The sequence below is a fragment of the Rhododendron vialii genome, chromosome 4a (assembly GCF_030253575.1).
Source record: "Rhododendron vialii isolate Sample 1 chromosome 4a, ASM3025357v1".
Classification (NCBI taxonomy): Eukaryota; Viridiplantae; Streptophyta; class Magnoliopsida; order Ericales; family Ericaceae; genus Rhododendron; species Rhododendron vialii.
The window spans coordinates 7,050,657-7,071,866 of NC_080560.1; the positions used below are offsets into that span (position 1 = coordinate 7,050,657).

General features: G+C 38.7%; 3 protein-coding genes across 3 annotated transcripts; 1 reads left to right on the forward strand and 2 right to left on the reverse strand.

Annotated features, from left to right (window-relative positions):
* Positions 1-364: 364 nt before the first annotated feature.
* LOC131322961 (uncharacterized) lies at positions 365-9,111 on the reverse strand. Its single transcript, XM_058354571.1, has 11 exons — positions 8,967-9,111; positions 6,564-6,697; positions 6,152-6,233; positions 4,732-4,802; positions 4,507-4,608; positions 4,306-4,395; positions 3,560-3,634; positions 3,430-3,462; positions 3,247-3,327; positions 968-1,024; positions 365-884 (listed from the first exon to the last, which is right to left on the reverse strand). The coding sequence occupies exons 1-11, from the start codon at positions 9,028-9,030 to the stop codon at positions 702-704; spliced, it is 972 nt and encodes a 323-aa protein (XP_058210554.1). The 5' UTR covers positions 9,031-9,111; the 3' UTR covers positions 365-701.
* Positions 9,112-10,129: 1,018 nt separating this feature from the next.
* On the forward strand, positions 10,130-20,723 carry LOC131322963 (tRNase Z TRZ2, chloroplastic). The gene is made up of 8 exons (XM_058354573.1): positions 10,130-10,700; positions 12,852-13,014; positions 13,113-13,183; positions 13,656-13,751; positions 13,825-13,938; positions 19,473-19,541; positions 19,769-19,843; positions 20,464-20,723. Exons 1-8 carry the CDS (start codon positions 10,338-10,340, stop codon positions 20,551-20,553), a joined length of 1,041 nt encoding a protein of 346 aa, XP_058210556.1. The 5' UTR covers positions 10,130-10,337; the 3' UTR covers positions 20,554-20,723.
* On the reverse strand, positions 17,318-18,849 carry LOC131322964 (uncharacterized). The gene is made up of 2 exons (XM_058354574.1): positions 17,716-18,849; positions 17,318-17,401 (listed from the first exon to the last, which is right to left on the reverse strand). The coding sequence occupies exons 1-2, from the start codon at positions 18,161-18,163 to the stop codon at positions 17,367-17,369; spliced, it is 483 nt and encodes a 160-aa protein (XP_058210557.1). The 5' UTR covers positions 18,164-18,849; the 3' UTR covers positions 17,318-17,366.
* Positions 20,724-21,210: the final 487 nt, after the last annotated feature.

Here is a 21,210-nt window from a genome sequence, read left to right on the forward strand (position 1 = left end):
TTGCACGTTCGTGCGTCTGTCCAAATGGACCAGATTCATTGTGGCTGTATTGTTCTCTCTTTTTCTCCCCCCACAAGTTCCTTCACACATCCATAACCCAACTCACCATAAATCTCACTTACCTTGAAAAGCTGAGGGCTGTAGATTGGCCCCGTTCCGCTAAGGTTCTTATTTTTTAATACTTATTTCCCACTTTACGAGACATGTAATTCTCTCACAATACATCACATTTAATTTAAAAAATAAATACTTACTTTTCTTAGCAGATCAGGATTAACTTCTAAACTATTTCAATATTCCATCCATCTTCCAATTACACTAAAACCGCAATATAGATAATGAATCTATGAAGGGGTCACACAGATTAAAACAAAGATAGGTGTGGCAATTGATGGAGTCACCAAATAAAGAAACTCATTCTGCTAAAGCACTCTCATCAATACACCGAAATCAAGGACATAGCACATTATTTGGAATTTCTAACAACGAAACTATCGATACAACAGATAACACTTATCAGCTGAAAATCCGAGATCGTCTAAAAATCTAGACGAGACGAATCGGCAATGGCATCCCCTTTCTTACCATTCGTAAGATAATTTTGAAACCCTTTATTGTTTGAGAAAGGAACAAGAAATGAATGGAGGCCACTCCAAGAATCAATCATCATTTTATATACTATATAAATTGTGCAAAAAAAATCACAAGCCTGGGCCTAAGATGTCCCGTGTCCAAGAAATTCCAACTGGATAAGACCTGTGGATTCTTGTTTTGGTAGTTGAGACACTTTTGGCAGGAATGTCACTAGCATCGATCTTCTGCAAGTTTATTGTTGATTTCTCTATCGCATTTGGCTTATTGGATTCCGTAAGGAACTGAAGCCCCTGAAAAATCATCGTTGCACAGTGTTAGCTGTGAAATGCATTTGAATTCCAGAAAGAAAATGAATCTACAGCACTCAACATACCTTCAGTGATTGCTCTTCATATTTCACTGAAGAGTCTGTTAACTTTGCACCAACATCCTGTCCGATTAAAAGAAAGAAACTAACTTATTAGTTATAAATAACTTCGATGCAAGTCCATTACAAGCTAGATGCTCGCCCCCACAGAGTTCTCAGGAAACAAAAATGAAATTACTACCCATTTTCATACACAGTCGTAATTATGTGGAAGAATTATGATCAAACTAGTGCCAGAAAATTATATCTCACAAGGTCCTAATTTTGGGTAGCAACTTTTTCTCCCTTTAATATAAATCACCACTATACAAGTTTTCTATTACAAAGTTATATCTAAAGTCAACAGTTTAGGAAGTACGTTTAACATTTCACATCCCCAGAGGTCAGTTCAAAATCATTAAAGAAATCTAACATAATTCCCTGGTTGCTCCTACACTCTGACATTCAGACAAAAGCTTTCTATACATTTTTACTCCATTTACTCATGCATTTACATGTAAATAATTTAAAACCTCGTACTCGTAAGGTTTTAAATTATTTTTACAAGTATAAATCTCCTTATGTATTGGCTTCGTTTTTATATATTCCTGCCCTTTACCATACCTGATTGGAGATCAAGAGTCTGTGGAGTCCATAGTTGTTAAAAACGTATCTTACGATTTGTATCGTCTCCTTCGGAGAACGATACGTGTCCCACCATATATCCTTTTTTTATATAAATCCTACGATACGATCGCATATCCTACAATTTATACACGTATCCTAATTTGGTATGTATCGTACGATTACTTATTGGGAAAAAGTCGGACCTTATTTCAAGAAGCGGAACCCCAAATGCATTAATCTAAGCCATTTGATCTAATTATGGCATCTTTCAAACCATTTGATAGAAATTCAACTTCAATGTAGGCTTCTATAGAAGAAAGAACCATACTTATGATTGTATTTTGCCTGGTTTTTCTTTCCTTAACAAAGGGAACAGAAAGCCTTAATGTAATAGGCCCTAGTTGAGAGACTTGAAATTTTGCATCTTAAATTCTTTTTTTTTTTTAAATGTAAGCATAGTTTGTTTGTGTTATTAGGTGTATCTATTTTTTAATTGTATATTAATTATGATTAACGTTGTTGAAGCATAAACTAAATTTAGTATTTTGGCACAAGAAAGTTAAGTCCAAACAAGTCCAATTGATTATACATATACTTAATTGTACCCACTCACACTTGGATGATAATACCCCATTTTGGGGTTCTTCCTACCTCACCAAATAAGGTTATGTCACCACCACCTCAATACGAATCCAAGCTCACCTATTTATACTAGTGTACAACATTCTAGATTTTTATGTCATGTTCGTATCTATCCTAATGTTCTAGAATTCTCTACATATTTTTAGAATATGGCGTGAGGTGCTTGATCCTTCTAGAGTCTTCATGACTCTTCCGGATCACTCTAGGTTCTCCCACGTTCTAGAACCTTATAGAATGTTCTAGAACTTTCTCCACTATTCTACATGTTTCTAAAATATTCTCAAATGTTCCAAAACATTCCCGAATCTTCCGAACTTCTCTAGAATATTTTTAAACTATGGAGAGTAAGTGCTGACTCTCAACATATATAACTCTAGAAGCTCTAGAATATCCTTATGAAATACCTAGAATTTTTTGTGAAAATTAGTCACATGTATAATTCTAGAATTACCTCAAAGTTTATCTTGTATGAAAATATCTTTGTACTAAAGCCTTCCATGGAGTAATAGGGATGGGTTCTGGCCATTTTGTACCAAGCTAAAAAAAAAGTTTGAGTTCAAGTATAATACAAATACTCTCCTTCCCTACTCGTCTGTAGTATTCTCCCTCTTCCAAAAATCTTGTCCAACTCAATAATAAAAACTCCTACTCTTCCTACGAATTAGCTAAGATAAGATGAGGGTGATGTGGTTACCAGAGGCAAGGTCACTTGGAGGCCCATAGACAACAGTGCGGTGGTTGTATATACCTTATTGGGCAAGGAAAAGATGGAGAGAACACTGATTGACTAGAGTATTTGAGCAAATGCTACCCGAAATGCTCAACATCCCAGATACGTTATGCATTGAGTCATGTTTCAGATTTGAACACTACTCTTGCAAACATCCCTCAATGCTGATTTTGTTTTCGCCTAAATACATGTTTGGGTTGTATCAATGGATTTGAACACAACCGCAAAGCTAACTTATCTTAGCACAAAGAATCCTCCTCAAGGCACCAAGGCATATAAAGTGCAAGCATATAGCAAAATACCGGACCTGAAAAAGTTTAGTATTCATCTCATCTTTGGCACCTTCGGCAAATTGGCAAAGATACCACAGACCAGCATTAGTCATGTCCTGTGTGGAGTAGAAAATAAAGAAACACCCAAACATTAGCCAAATAGAGTACATGGAAGGCATCACGGTTCTTATTGAACCAGATGATAGTAACCAACCAACCTGTTTGCTCTCAAGAAGTTCAATCTTTCCTTCCTGTGATCAACAATTACAACATCAGTGAAATAGCGATCATACCACTACAGTCAAATTTTTGCGACTCAGGCTTAATATAAAAATCCTAACTACTCACCAACCCAAACAACATCTGATTGATTATATCAATATCATAGCCAATTTGATTAAGATTTGACTTCGCCTCGCTTACCTGTAGACAAGCAAATTCTAAATGAATATACGTATGGTAATAGCAAGGAAACCTAAGAGGCAATGGCCATAGCACAACTTTATATGTCAGTGTCACCATCTGTTGAATTCCACCAAATGCAAACACCATCCTGGTTGGCAGAGATTTGGCAGAGATTGATGTAGATGAATTAATAGAAGAAATCTCAACACACAACAAACTGGTTCCAATTTAGCTACCAATAGTTTACCTGTATTCACATTCCACGTAAAATTGATAAAATTGACGACCTAATTAACTATATATCTCTTAATTATTATGGTCCTGTACACCACGGTACAAATAGTGGGGTACAAGTAGTAAGGAGCCAAATTTTCATTGTTCTTTTTTGGTTATGAAAGGGGGGATTTGGAGAAGGGGATATGTAACTTGCTTCTTCTTCTTCAATCTTTCATGCATTTGGGAGGTCCAAAACATATCTCAAATTCTAAGCCAAGCCTAATACAGGAAATTCTAAGCTAAGTGATGCTCTTAGTGGGTTAGTGCAATGAAAGCCAAGCTAATGCTAAAGTGGAACAAAACTATGTGGCACTTGATAATAAGACCCTCTAGCTTGTGTGGACAAGATGTCAATACATGTTAATTACAAGCCCTCGTGTATCTAAATCTGAACTAGAAACAATGTCACCTACATCATTTGTAATGAGCTTAGATATTTCCTTCTGCTCATCCAACTTCCAATCCAAGTTTTCCAGCTTCTTCGTTAAATGCCTCTTCGTTAACTGCAAAATCATTGTTAAAGCCAAAATCAGCAGCATAGCAAATACCATGATTCAGAACTACTACAGCGAAATCGCGGATTATACATTAGCGCAAATAACTCTGGTACTTACAGCTAATGCTTCAGATACATGCTCTAACTGTTTTGACACAGTTGCAACAGCATTTGCCATATTATGCTTTGTTACAAACATAACATCAGATAGTGACCAGCCCTGTGTTGTGAAGGAAAGATATTTACAAGACACCCATGGGGAAAAAAAAATAATGAAAAGGAATTGAAAGTTTCACGGGGAAAAAAAAATCTAAAGGCTTCTAAGGCCAGCAATAACTCTTGCCTTCCACCACATGTAACAATATCCCATTGCTCCAAGTGCTGCAGCTGGCAGCAAGTAAGAAGCAGAACTCCCTGCACGCATGCACAAAAACATGAGAGCATTTTAGATTCATGAAGGCCCTCAAAGAGGACTACTCCATCAATGCAAATAACCATGATTTTATTAAGAACCTACGATTTGGTGGAATGCGCATCCTGCCCTTATGCACCAAAGAAAGAAAATCTTTGGTTTACCTTGGAAACTGTTGACACTTGAGCAGCTAATTGCTTTGAACTTTAAAGGAGTACATAAAACCTTTTGAGCACAAACTTTCATGTAGGCTCAAAATTTTACAACAAGAATTTTCTCGGTCGGTCAGGACAGATCTCCACCACCAATTTGGTTATGACAATATTCTCTCATCTAACCCTTTTCGGTTTACTTTTTAAATTGCAGGTTTATTCTCAAATGGTTTGACTTCAGCACATAGTGGCAAGTCTGAAGCATCGTAATAAAAAGTAGCATCACCATGCACATCAACGACCAGTCGATCAACATAAAAGCCGGTCTTTGCCAGTATCAGGAATTTGAGATCTATTGGGTCTGGGACATTTGAAGGTTTGCTTCAGGAATACAACCTTAGACTTTTGGAATCAAGTTATTGCTAAGTTTGTGCACTCCTACACACACCAAGGACCATAACTTGTGGATTTTTGGAATCAAGATGTAGTTAAAGTTAGTGCGCACCTAGAGCCCGAATACCATGGCAGAGAAACTGCAAACTTTTCAAGGGGTCACATATTCAATAAATTATCCAGCTTACTACACATGCTTCTTCACAAAAAATAGAAACAAGAATCCTTGAGGAAGCTTAAGCATTGGGAACAGAAGATAAGACCACCACAGCCGCAGGTATTCGTTCCCAAATTTCATAGGAAGGTAGACAGGGAACAGAAAAGAAGTTGTGGAGGTTTTACACCCAATATCTGGTCCAAATATCCGGGTCATACAATGTACAAATGAATTCAGCAGAAATCACAGCCCAGTTCTGAACAAAAACTCTCCATCTCGAAAATTATTACTCATTTTCTTGAACATTTCCTGCTAAAATGTTGAATAGTGAGCTCAAAAACCAAGTTACGGTATAACATGGCAAGGTACGTAATTTTAATGAGTCAATATCTTTAACGTACTTGCCAAAGAAGTTGATAGACCCATTGCTTAATCTTCTGGTACTCCAATTAAAGAAACAAAATACCCTCTTAAGGCACTCAACTGGAGAACACCATCAACCACCATTTCCTCAAAGGGACACATTTCCAAAAATCCTAATAATTAACAAGCTATAATGAAGTAGTAGTTGAGAGTCTTGAGACAAATTTGGAGATATTAGAAGAGAGATCTTTACATGTACAACACAAAAGATTATAAATCAACGTACCGCCAGAAGTAGAGTTGCCATTATATATGGTTATAGGGCGGGATGTTGTTAACTCCCTGATTTCTTGTGCCAAATGACGGATCTGAAGACAAAAGAAAGTAAAGTTTTATAACTGAATAATAATTGCATTCACTAACTTGATGAAAAATGAAAAGCGCTGGTAAATTTAAGTTCAAAAACTTTGAGAAAAACTACAAAACCTTGTGTCTCAGACAATTTGCCAAGTTATTTTCTCAATTAAACAACCGAACAGTGTCTTCGACGTATTAATATTTGTGGTTTTCTGGATAACGAGGAAGCCCTCGAAGGCTGCCTTCGACCCACCTCTGCAGGGTAAACCCAAGTACCTCCAACCAACCACAAGCCCCAAGAAATGATTACTAAATGAAACAACACCTAGATATGAGAATACCTGTGTGGCAAGAAGTGCACTATCATACTTATCAGGTGAGATCTCAGCTTCATTGACACCGCTTATTAGCTCCTGAAGCTGCGATATTAGATCAGACAAGCGCCCGCTCCTCAAAACAATTGTACCAGCTAGACCTATATGGCAATTGGAAACAGATGAAGATAGATGTAAACTAGAAGAAAACAAAACAATTTCCTACATTTCGGTACGAACAACACAGAGAAAGTCATACAAACAGAAGCAACTCCTGACAAAGCAGAATTTATATGAGCAGTGCTACAACCAACTAATTAAAGCAGCCTGCTACAACCAACTAAGAGTTACTAAGTTCAGCAACTTATTGTGCAAAATTAGTTCCCGTGGTAAAATCCAGGTTGAGGCACGTACTGCACAGGTTAAGATGACTTGGCTGAGACAGGTTGCACACACAAGTATGCTATTTGGAGTAATATAAAGCAGTGTGGTTTCATCATTATTATTGCATATTCTCGTAAAGGAGCTTTATCCACGAATGCGTTTGAAACTTCTAGAGAAGAAAACGGGTCTTTATCTTGGAGAAATTGAGTCTTCAGTAATTAAAGATATTGGAACTGCTCATGTTGAATGAAAATGCAACAAACTATGAGTCAGCGGGGCCATGAGAGTTGGAAACTGGAAAGTATTCTCGAATGCCATAATTTTGTCGAAGAAGAGAGAATACACAAACAAACGGAATTGAACCATCCGTGTGAAACTAGATTCGCATAATTTCCCAACTCTAGTCAATTTTGGAAGTTGAAGATGGATTGCAACTGCTTGCGGCCCCTCCATAATGGAGGAGATTAGATTCTAATTAGCAAAGAAATGGCATAAAATCCAACATATTTCAGAACTCAGAGTTTTGGAACCAATGGAAGTAAGTTTCACTAGTGTTTTTGGGAACCTTTTTGACTTTCTCCTTTGGTAGATGGTGATGATGGGTCAACACGATGACGAGAATTATCCACTGGACTGGAACAATGTGAATCTAGAGTATGGTTCAGACTTTAGCGGGTGATGAGTCTGATGACTAAGCAAAACAAATGTAGCATTTCGCGGAAGAAAGATCAGCATCACTGTTCACTTACATTAGAGGCCTAGTGGACAACCCGCATGTTGATGGCATCCTTGGCTCAGCATTATAGCTCATAGGGCTTCGGCGCTACAGCGTTCACTAACTCGAAGCGCCCCACTGTGAGAATGACGCTTCGCTATCGCTTTGCATTGTCAGCATTGCCACTAAAGCTTCATTCCTCTCCGCTAACGCTTTGTTGCTTAGATATTTAAATTATTATATCAAATATTTTTCCCCATGTGAACTTTTTTCTTGTTGAACACGTGAACAAATGATAGATAGTCTTTATTGAGCATGGTTGGTTATAAATGGTTTTCTACTTAGGGTATCAAAGTGCAATGAATTAATCCCATACATCTCTTTCCTAGTGCGTGCCTCAACTACCCCCAATCTGTAGCCTCCATTGAATTGAAAGTCCAATTGCAAATCCAGTCATTGAGCCCATAAAAACCAATTGCTTGCTTCATTTGTAGCACTCATTGCTAGCAACTAGAGAAGCGGTAGCACCAGGCCGTCTATTTTCCGGAAAGAGGAGCCATCATCCTATTATTGTTGTTAGTTTGGATTCTTTGGAATAATTTTGTGTAGGTGTTAACAACTTTACACGTTCAAATGATTGAGTGTTTAAATTTCTTTCAGGCATTCCATGAACTATGAGTTATTAACTTGTTAACTGATTGGTGCACAAGATTATAAATAGGCAGGGTGTTTATCTCTTACTTTTGACTGCAATACGTTGCGTACCCGAACAAATAACTATACGAACTTCTCGCACCCTCGTACCCTTTGCCATTACAATACATGTACACAATGGCATTAGCATACTCAAATGTGTTTTTTTTTTTTCCAAACTTACAATTAACCAGGACCCATCTTATTACAATCATGCCTACAAGACTACAACTTACCCGGTTGGCTCTTTTGCCATGGACCATGGTAAATCATTGAGAAGTTAAAAAAGTGCCCCCAAGTCAAGATTTTTTTAGCGAATTGAAAAGGGAAAATTCATCTATTTCCAAGTCATGGACTTGGCAACAGCATCCCCACGCATGATAACTAAAACTCAATCCTAGAACCAAACAGAATCACAAAAACAAAAAATAAAAAGCTTTTAAGTAGATCAAAAACATTTAAGATTCATAAAGGTTCATGGGTATGAATGAATTGGGTATATGGGTTATTCAGTCAAATCAAAGAAGGCAATGGCACAGAATCCAATGAACTGAAAGTTGAGGTAAGCCAATGATATATATGTATATATCTGTATCTGTATACGTATGGATGTATATGTATGCGTATAGAGAAATTACCAGCTCCGACTCCTCCGACGAGGATTAGAACTTTGGAGGCCGCAACCCCAGTCTGCAAAGCCATGTTTTCGGGTCAGAAATAGAATCGAAGAACTTTCAGCCGAAAAAGGCAAATAAATGATGTACGTAGTTTTAAGGACTGATTAGTTGAATCAAACTGTTGGTCCCTGTGGTTTTAACAGTGTTCAATTGCTTCCTAACACTTTTACTTTTATCAGTTTGATACTTCTCGATTTTCTATTTTAACTAGTCCATCCGCCATCATCCGCTGGCAATTTGTACAGCCAGTTATGACGTGTTTTGCAATAGCTGTAGATACAAATTTTGAATTTTAGCTTCAAATTCTGCACTAATTTCAAATATTAGTAAAAGTTGAGAGACTTGTTTGTTGCAGCTGCGAGATTATGAGAATTTATTCCAAAAGCCACCCAAACCCAACTTTCAAATTTTGAGAATTTCTTTTTCAAGTTTTCAGAATCTGTAGATCCTAAAAAACAGTTTGTAATTTTTTTGACAAACATTCTAAATTAATTTTTAGAAGCTAAAGCTAAAAATCTACTTCAAAATAATTTTTTGGCAAACACACAATCAGCTAGGTTCATCCTATTTTTTGATAAACGGATGTTCGGTCCAGTTTGCGCACACCATATAGAACAACAATAAAAAAATATTATTTTCAAAAAGAAAAAAAGACTTTAACGATTTTTTGTCATATTCTTTACTTTTAGAGTCTTATCATCGAGATTTTCCTCCTGAAAGAAAGAACAATTAATCCAAAAAATATATATGACAACAATATAACAAAAATTCAGTAGAAAACCATAAAAATACTAAACCAAAAAATGTTTGGTACCTACAGAAAGGAAAGGAAAGGAAAAAACAAAAAAAAATCCCTCTTTTGTTTGGTTTGAGAGGAGAAAGAGAAGAAAATAATCAAACAAAGGCTCATTATGAACGATAAACTTTCGGAAAATGATTTTAGCACTCTAAATTTTGACGATGGCACTCCAAAATTTGTTTTTTAGTGTACTTGCTATGTATAATTTTTATACTAAAAGACAAATTTTAGAATGTCATCATAAAAAATTAGAATGCTAAATCATTTGCCTAAACTTTCCTTGTCCTATATTTCTTTCCACACGCACCAAACAGGGCGTTAGGAAGCGTGGAGGAAAATTTAGAACCGCTACTGGAAGACACGCTTTGTCCTCTCTTCTGCCCCCTCTCAGCTGCTCGTCAGTCGTCAGCGTTGCCCGAGACATATCCACATTCCACAGCTAGGATTAGACAAACTCCAAAAAAAACCCCTCACTAAAACCCCCGACTCTCTCTCTCTCTCTCGTACCATATGTGACCTTCCCACACCGAATCATGCACCCATCCACGCCCATTTCAACGACCTCAGCCTTACCATCTCTCTCCCCACCTCAAAGACCAAAGCTCACCCACGTAAAGATGACCCAAACCGGGCCTCTGAACGCCCTAAAAAGTACTGGGTTCCTGTCCGCAATCGGCCGAGCAATCGAAGACGAAGAGTACAGGAAAGCTCGGGTCGAGGTCAACCGTAAAGGGCTCGGTTTGGGAGGGTATTCGGTCGAGGGGGTTTCGCTTGGTGGCCACGAGACTTGCGTTATTGTGCCGGAATTGAAGGCCGTGTTTGACATTGGGAGGTGCCTGTCTAGGGCTGTTCATCAGAATTTCTTGTTCATCACCCATGCTCATCTTGATCATATTGTAAGGTCCCTAAAGTTTTCGATAATTCTGGAAATTTCCCAGTATAATTGTTTAGTAACTGCAAAAGTTGTGCCTACCTGTTTGCAATGTATTGTACTTTCTGCTTATGAGTCAAAGATTATATAGTACAAAATTGGGAGAGTTGATGGTATATTTTACTGCACAAAACACCCACTTTGTCTCCGGGAGTTGTAGTCGAGGAAGTTCGTAATATGGGAAAACTCCAAGGTGTTTGGCTGAGTGGTATGAGACAGCAACTAAAGGGCTTGCCCTTCTAGAGGTCGGAAGGTCGAATCTCACAAAGACTAATTGTTCCATATCTGGAGGTCACTGGGGTTTTGCCCGGTTGTTAACTTTCGGGCCCTGGGACTAGTTGAGATTAGGACTAGCCGAATCGAAAATGTAGATCAGTTGAGGTGCAAGTAAGCTGGATCAGTTGAGGTGACTAGACACCCAATTATCAAAAAAGAAGAAGAGGAAGTTTGCGATTTGGGAAAAGTTATGAACACAAGTGTACCTTGGCAAAGGTACAGACTTCGTAGTGTTAGTTATGAAAGTGTGAACCGTATGCAAAAGTGGATCCTGATGTAGTTACAAGGTTTTATGTCTGTTATGAATCATTTTATTTTTGGCTCAAGTGGAAAAGCGCTACTGGTGTACTATGTGACAAGAGGGTACCCACAACATTGAAGAGAAAATTTTATGGAACTGCCATAAGACCAGCGATGCTTTATGAGACAGAATGTTGGCCTATTAAGAAACAACATGTGAGGAAGATGAGTGTAGCGGAAATGAGAATGTTGAGGTGAATGTGTGATAAGACTAGATGAGACAAGATTAGAAATGAAATAGTTCGTGAGACGGTAGGTGTAGCATTTATAGAGGAGAAGTTGAGGGAAAATAGGCTAAGGTGGTTTGGACATATCTACCGTAGACCAGAAGATGCAGTAGTTAAGAGAGCAGATAAGATAGCTCTAGGTAGCAATGTTACGGGGAGGGGTAGACCTAAATTGACGTTAGATGCTGTAGTGCGCAAAGATATGAATATAATGGGTCTTTGTGAACAAGTGGCCCTTGACAGAGCTCAATGGAGGAAACGGTTTCATGTAGCCGACACCAAGTGATTGGGACGTAAGGCTCGGTTTGGTTTGGTTTGGTTGCAGTAGTTAAGAGAACGGATAAGATAGCTCTAGGTAGCAATGTTACGGGGAGGGGTAGACCTAAATTGACATTAGATGCTGTAGTGCGCAAAGATATGAATATAATGGGTTTTTGTGAACAAGTGGCCCTTGACAGAGCTCAATGGAGGAAACGGATTCATGTAGCCGACCCCAAGTGATTGGGACGTAAGACTCGGTTTGGTTTGGTTTGGTTTGTATGAATCATTATATTTTTGTGTGAGGCTTTTGTGGTGCTGTTTTTCTTATGAAGATACTATTTATAAACTATTGTGGTAAAATAGAAAAGTGCATATGTTTTGGATAGGCTTTCCCTTGTAATTTTGTTTGAATGTTTCAATGACCGGTTGAGTTTGAATAATATAACATTTTTTGGACAAAAATAAGTGAACACCCATTATAGTTCTCTACTATTCCAGCACTTTGTATACTTAACTTACTTAAATCCCAACGTTATACTGTTGGTTCGAAGTTTCAATTAAAGTTTGAGTGTAAGAGTTGCTACATACATTGTGGATCTTGATTCTTAATGGCTAATACTACGCACATCGTAATTTTAGCTCTCTTTTTTACGTAATTTTGTGTGCGCCCAGGACGAATTTGAAATGTTTATGCAGTGTTTGATATTGATTGTACCACCAAGATGATACGTGCTGAGATGAAATAGCTGCACTTGTAAATTTGAAGTTACCAACAAATGGGTGTTTGTAATCAGTTATAAATACTCGGATTTACAGTTCAGCTATGCTTATTGAATCATGAAGTCCAATTATTATTATTATTATTATTATTTTATGGCTTGAAAGACGACACACTTCACTATATGATCGTGTTCTATTTTGGCTAAATGTTTATGCATGAAAAAGGGATCGTTTTGAACTTTTTAAGTTGTTACTGTTTCATTCTTAGATGACTCGTTAAACTCAAGTCAGAATGCACAAGTAAGTTGACCTCGGAGCTACTTCTAATGCAGGGTGGGCTCCCAATGTACATAGCAACTCGTGCTTTGTACAACTTAAAACCTCCAACGGTGTTTGTGCCTCCTTGCATTAAAGAGGATGTGGAGAAGTTACTCGACATTCACAGGAACATGAGTCAGGTGGAACTGAACCTTGAATTGGTGGCATTAGATGTAGGTATGTAGTGTTGGGTATTTTGACAGTGTTAGCAATTTTTTGGTTGATGAGTTTCATAGGTGTTGATGTGGATTGTCTTTCTTCAAATGTTTACATAGGAGAAACTTATGAAATGCGGAATGATCTTGTTGTGCGACCATTTAAAACTTACCATGTCATTCCCAGCCAGGTATGTCTCCCTCAAATTGTGTTAAAATGTATCTGAATAAGAAAAGTCAGCATTGTAGTTCTTAAGAACTCTATAAGACTTACCATTTAAAACTTACCATGTCACTACTGTTTTCTGCATAGAACTCTTTATCAAGACGTTGAGATCCAACAATCAATGATATTCAAGCCTTTTGGTTCCTGATATTAGCACCAGAAAAATAAAGGCTGAAAACTTTGGGAGCGTTGATTTAGGACTCTTGGCTTTAATAAATTGTTACTTTGTAGTGCTAAATCCACTTTCCTACGAAGTAGAGCACAAATTTTGCCTCAATTTTTTCTGCCGGATGTCACCAAACAAAAGCTTGATCTTTGGCTGGGATTTGGATATGGAGGTTCCTATTAGATAGGAAGTTCCAATTTATGTTTACAAATTCACTTGGTTTTCATCATGGTATTGCTCACCATTCAAGCTGCATGCTTAATTTGTTCAGGGCTACGTTATTTACTCGGTCAGAAAAAAGTTGAGGAAGAAGTACATGCATTTGAACGGAAAAGAAATTGAGAAGTTGAAGAAATCTGGAGTTGAGGTTTGTATTGCAAAATAGTTTCCGTTATGTTCTTAATCATTCTATGCTTGGCTCACTTCAACTTCTCTTCTAGATCACAGACACTATATTGTGTCCAGAGGTGGCCTTTACTGGAGATACAATGTCGGATTTTTTTCTTGATCCCCGGAGTGCTGATGCCTTGAGGGCAAAAGTTCTTATAACTGAGGTAGTATCTTGTCTTCATGCATAATGTTGGTGTTTGCTTCACTTGTATAATGCATAATGTTGGTGTTTTTTCGGGTCAAAGTGCATGTCTGGTCATATAGGCACCTGTTTCCAACAAAGAAGGTCCAAGTATCAGTGTGTCAACTATTGTTGGTCAAAATTGTGGAGTAAATTGGCACCTCTATCTAAACATAACTTCTTTGTACAAGGACTACAGGAGTATTTGCTCATCTATTCATATTGTGTTCAGTTTTAGGGTAATCGTAATAGAGAGAAAACCCATTAGGGTTAATTTCATTCAATGTAAAATATATACGTACAAGCTGTATAATAATTACACTACGGTCCTAGATACTTAAACTAATTACATGATAAGACACATAATTACACTAGATACAAATAGATCCATCATCTAACACTCCCCCTTAAATTGGTGCGAAGATATCAATCAAGCCCAACTTGAACACAATAGGATGAAAACTCTTGCTACCCAGCCTTTTTGTGAATATATCAGCTAACTGATCTCCAGATCTCACAAACGGCATACATATCAAACCCTCATTCAACTTTTCCTTGATGAAGTGTCGATCAATCTCTATGTGCTTCGTTCTGTCATGCTGAACGGGATTATGAGCAATGTTAATGGCAGCTTTATTGTCGCAGTAGAGTTTCATCGGAACACTGTCAGCAAACCCCAAATCAAGTAACAAAGTTTGGAGCCACAAGAGCTCGCAAACACCATGAGCCATAGCTCTATATTCAGCTTCTGCGCTAGACCTAGCGACTACCGATTGCTTCTTACTTCGCCAGGTAATCAGATTACCCCCAAGGAAAGTGCAATAGCCAGAAGTAGAGCGCCTATCATCCACAGAACCAGCCCAGTCAGCATCAGTGAATGCCTCCAATCGCAAATGGCCATGATTAGAGAATAGAATTCCTTTTCCTGGAGCTGATTTCAGATACCTCAAAATACGATAAACTGCATCTAGATGTGATGTACGAGGATCATGCATAAACTGACTAACAACACCTACTGCATAAGTAATATCGGGTCGAGTGTGGGCCAAGTATATTAGTCGACCCACAAGTCACTGATACCTTTCCTTATCAGTATGCTCCCCCACATCTCCACTAAGATGATGATTCGCCTCAATAGGGGAATCTGCAGGTCTACAGCCCAACATACTTGTTTCTTCCAAAAAATCAAGTATATACTTGCGTTGGGAAATAAAAATACCTCTATCAGACCTCGCTACTTCCATTCCAAGAAAGTATTTCAATGATCCCAAGTCCTTAATCTCGAACTTCTGAGCTAGACGAGACTTAAGGTTATGAATCTCACTCACATCATTGCCTGTCATTATTATGTCATCAACATAAACAATAAGGACAGCAATCTTACCATTACTTCGCCGGATGAACATCGTATGATCTGCATGGCTTTGCTTGTAACCAAAACTTAACATAGCTTTAGAAAACCTGCCAAACCAAGCTCTAGGTGACTGTTTCAGCCCATAAAGTGCCTTCTTCAATCTACACACATTTCCTTCACTTGCAGGAGAAGAGAAACCTGGTGGAATATCCATATAAACTTCCTCCTCTAAATCACCATGGAGGAATGCATTTTTCACATCAAACTGTTGAAGAGGCCAATTCAAGTGGGCAGCACACGAGAGGAGAGCTCGCACAGAATTCATCTTCGCTACCGGAGCAAACGTCTCCTCATAGTCAATACCATAAGTTTGAGTAAAACCTCTGGCAACCAGCCTTGCCTTGTATCTCTCAACTGTACCATCAGCCTTTTGTTTAATAGTGAACACCCACTTGCAGCCCACTGGTTTCTTCCCTCCTGGAAGTGACACTAGATCCCAGGTGCCATTCTTTTTCAAAGCTGTCATCTCTTCTACCATAGCTCCTTTCCACTTAGGTATCTTGAATGCATCTTGCCAATTCTGTGGAATAGATATAGAGGAAAGAAAAGAGACAAAGGCATGGTACGAAGGAAACAAACGGTCATAAGAAACAAACTGTGAGATAGGATGTTGAGTACAAGATCTAACACCTTTTCGAATAGCAATAGGAACATTGTCAGGATCCATAGGAGGAGATTCAATAAGAGAAGAATCATTACCAGAAGAGTCAGCTGAGGAATCTGGAACTGGAGTGGGTGATTGTGATTGACAAGGTGGTAACGTACATGAAGACTTCCCATTTTTCCGTCTAGCATACCTCTGTAAGCCAGCTCCCTGCAGTCGTCGTCGTGCAGGTAATTGTTTCTCAATGTCACCACCAATATCATGTGTTTCCCTTTCAACAGATACTGGTTCCTTTCTAGTGTTTTCCTTTTCCCCCTCACTATGATCATAGAAAAATTTCTCCCCCTCACTATGATTATAAAAGGTAAACATCTCTTCCTCCTGCTGATGCTCCCCCTGAAGAGATGGTTTGGAGGGAGAATAAAAAATCTCTATTTCCCAAAAGGTAACATCCATAGAGGCAAACATCTTTCTTGAATAAGGATCGTAACACTTATAGCCTTTTTGGGTAGGAGAGTACCCAACAAAAATACACTTGTGGGCTTTATGTCCTAGCTTGCCCCCAGAAGGTTTTGATGCATGAACAAAACACACACAACCAAACACCCTAGGTGGAAGAGTCGTAACTCGACAACTGCTTGGCAGGCACTCAATGGGTGTTTTAAAATTAAGGACACTGGATGGCATACGGTTGATAAGATATGTGGCAGTTAAAATAGCTTCTCCCCATAAGTATTTGGGAACATTCATAGTGAACAAAAAGGATCGAGCCACCTCAGCAAGATGACGATTTTTACGCTCAGCGACTCCATTTTGTTATGGAGTGTCAACGCAAGTCGTCTGAAAAATAATACCATTATCATCTAGATATGTCCGAAAAATCTTATCAATATACTCAGTCCCATTATCACTCCGAAGAATTTTAATATTTGTATCAAACTGAGTGCACACCATCTTATGAAAAGATTTGAAACAGGAAAATACTTCATTTTTTGAATGGAGTAAGTACACCCATGTGGCACGAGAATAACAATCAATAAAAGTAACAAACCATCGATAGCCCTTTAAAGAAGTAACAGGAGAAGGACCCCAAACATCAGAGTGGATAACCATAAATGGAGAATCACTTCGTTTATTAATAGGTGCATAAAAAGAGCGTTTATGTTTCCCAAACTCACAGGCTTCACAAAAAAACTGATCCCTAGGACAATGTTTAACTAAAATAGGAAAGAGTTTCTCTAATATCCCAAACGAGGGATGACCCAATCTACGGTGCCACCGATGTAACAAAGAAAGAGTGGAACTCATATCTGCCCGTAGAGCTTGTCCACATGATAAAGATGGCTGAGGTGGATGAGGTTCATGCTCCAGATAATAGATACCACCATGTGCTTTACCACTGCCAATCATCTTCCCCGTTTCCAGTTCCTGAAAGATACAGTGAGTAGGAAAAAATGTCACGGAACAGTTTGCAGAATGGGTAAAACTACTAACTGAAAGAAGGTTAGTGGCAAAGTTTGGAATATGGAGGACTGAAGAGAGAGAGATAGAGGGAGAATAGCGAACGGAACCTTTCCCTGAAATAGCAGAGAACGACCCATCGGCAATTCGAACCTTATCCTTACCAGAACAAGTAGAATAGGAATAAAAAACAGAAGAACAACTTGTCATATGATCTGAAGCACCAGAATCGATAATCCAAGGAATAACGGAGGAGGCAGTAAATGCACTAGCTGGAATACCTGAATGAGCAAAATAGGATGCAGTAGGAGCTGCTGTGGAAGTAGGAGCTATAGTAGAGGAAGAATCAACCCGAGCCATAAGACGCCTGAGAGCTTGCATCTCCCCTTGAGAGAAACCGCCAACAGATTCAGAAGGTGACTGAACTCCTGTACTGAACCCAGAATCAAACAAGGTAGTAAACTCTGAAACATGTGCCTGAGCCTGAGAACGCCCGGGACCACGACCTCGACCTCCACGTCCACTGCCTCGCCCACGAGAAGGACGACCATGTAACTTCCAACAGAAATCCTTGGTATGTCCAGTGTTGTGACAATAATCACACTGGAGTGACATACGGTCTATGGTCCCACTAGTAGTACCATACTGAGACTTTCCACTGCCAGACCCAAACTGTCCCTGCGGAATAGCAACCAATGCAGAACGATCAGAAGTGGGAGCTTGTGACATAGCACCCCTTCTGCTCTCCTCCTGTTGAACAATGGCATAGGCCTCTCCTAAAGATGGAAACGGAACACGACCCAACACCTGCACTCTAATTGGATCATACTCCACATCAAGACCAACAAGAAAGTCATACACACGTTCTTTCTCTATTCTTTTTAACCAAGCACCAGTATCAACGGAACAGACTGCCTGAAACTCCTAATAATAATCAAATTCTTGCCAAGCCCCACTGAGATCAGCAAAGTAAACAGCAACAGATCGATTGTGTTGATCCATAGTACGAAGTCGCTTTCGCAACTCAAAACACTGAGCATCATTGCCCTGCTAAGAATAAGTCTGTTTGGCAATAGTCCAAATCTGATATGGAGTGTTAAGAAGCAAGAAAGGACTACAAATATCAGCCTTCATAAAATTAAACAACCAGGTCATGGCTAAAGATCGACGAGACTTAAACGTCTTGAGTTCAACATCAGTAGTAGGCTCAGTAACAGGGCCTTCAATGAACTCAGACATCCCTTTAGCTTCAATAGCTAATGTAAAAGTACGAGACCAAAGTAAATAATTTGTGCCATCCAGTTTGATGGGACAAATATCCAGTGAAGAGTTATCCAGAGTCCCTACACGACTTAACTCATCCTTGCCACTAGCGGAAGCCTATTTTTTCTCTTCTGACATCTTCGAATCTGACTGAAACAATGTTGAAACTTCGTGAGAGAAGAAAAAATAGATCCGATCGGCGAGAAAAAAAAACGGCGACATTAGCAGATCTGATCGAAGCACTGTTCACGCGAGTACTGTTCACGCGAGTACTGTTCACGCAGCAACAAGAAGAACGTCGTAGGTCGCCCAGGTTTTATCGCTTTGATACCATGTTCAGTTTTAGGGTAATCGTAATAGAGAGAAAACCCATTAGGGTTAATTTCATTCAACGTAAAATATATATGTACAAACTGTATAATAATTACACTACGGTCCTAGATACTTAAACTAATTACATGATAAGACACATAATTACACTAGATACAAATAGATCCATCATCTAACATATTGGACAATTTCATGTTGCAAAGCAAGTATACTGAAAATATCCCCCCACCCGACCACCCACCCACCCACCCATACACACACACATGAAAGCACACAACTTCGTCTTGTCCTACGGATTTTAGAAACATAGCTCATGGACTCATATTTGTTTTTCTTGTATGATATAATCAAAGATGCCCATTGAGTACAACTTCTGTGATGTTACGCTGCCATCCATTAACTGGTGAAATCACATCTTTATTTAATAACACTAGTCTTTTAACAGGCAACGTTCCTGGATGACGTTTGCAGCATTGAGCATGCACGTGAACATGGCCACACTCATTTGTTTGAGGTATGAGGCAAACGGATCAGGAAAAATATGCTTTTGTCTTTTATAAACCTCCATTTGGCAGATACTCAATTTGTTCAAATTCGTAATGTGTCCTGTGCAAACAGGGTTTTCTTTCTTTTCTTTTCTTCTCCTTCTTCTTTTGTGTGGTTGTGGTCGTCCATCAAATCTTGTTGCCAGGTTAATGATGATTTTGTTTGTTGTGATATTATGAATTGCCCAAATTGCAGATCATAGAACATGCTCAATGGATTCGAAACAAAGCTTTTTTGCTCACTCATTTCTCGTCCCGCTATAATATGGAGGTACAGCTGATGAGCTAACTCATTTGTGATGTCACTAATGACTGGCACTGTCGTAATTCAATGAGTGAAATTATATATTCAAAACCTCTAAATGGGTGGTGAATCTTGCTATCCTCAAAAGGCCAAGGCCTGTATGCTACACATCCCCAAACAATAAAACGGCATTCTTTAAATGATCACTTGGACTGTTGGTGTTAGTGATTGCTAATTGCTATCCAATATAGAAGTTTTTACCCATTACAAAGGGATAACACACATCACATGGTTTAGAATCTTATGGTAAGGCAGCATTTGGATCTCTCATTTATGGCAAGATTTGTGGAGAGGGAAGAAAATGAAGGGATAAGAGAAAAATGAAATTTGATGGATTTGATTGTGTCTTCCCTCTTGTAAGTTTTTCCGAAATCAAAGATTCAAACCCAGCTTAAGCATATTCTATTACAAAGGCCCAGGGTTAATCCCTTTTTTCTTTGCGGAACCGGGTTGATCCCATTGTCTGTTTGCATTATTTTGCGCTTCAACAAATGAACGTTACAATGCTAAAGTCCAGTGTTTTAGTGACATGCATTCATCATTTTCCCCTCACGTATATGTGATGAGTATTTTTGTGTCAATTTCAGGACATTCGCCAGGCAGTGTCGAAATTGCAACCAAAGGTGACAGCCAAAGTGGTTGCCCTATCTGAAGGCTTCAAGTCTGTAAACTCATAGTCACAATCTTGAGCTCTGTTGTTTGCCTTCTGTAACTTAACTAATCCGCGTTTTCCGTTTTCCATTTTCTATACCTTTTTGGATCCTGCAAGATTGTTCAATGTTTGTAGAGTAATAGCTAGAATGTGAGGATATTGAGTTTCTGCTATTAGTTGGTGTAAATATTCTCATCGGCTTCCCCTTTTCTTGCACTATAAAATGTGGCATCTCATTTCAGCTGTAAAGTACTTGAGCTTATAATGGCAACAATCTCCTGGTTGCTTGCGCCCAATTCTCGATTGTGATTCGTTCTTTCAACATAGTGAAACCCATTCAAAGCATTTACGCAACCGAAAAAGGCCAATAGTGTTCTCGAATTTGGATGAACAAAATCTGACCCGTAAGAAGCCCGGAAAAAGAAAAGAAAACAAAAAAGAAACTCAATGAGGTTTGTACTTGACTACTTGTACTACGAAACCATTCCTTGCTGATGAATGCATGTCAATGAATGCAACAGTCTTGCTGTGAGTATGATAGGCATTCACATGCTCTATGATTGGAGCCTAGAAACAAGTTATCTTTTGTGGATCCTCCTGGTACGACCATGAAAAGGAAAGCTTTAGCTCATTCATTACCGCCGCCCATCAAAAATTTGTTCAAGGACCAACTTCATTGGTT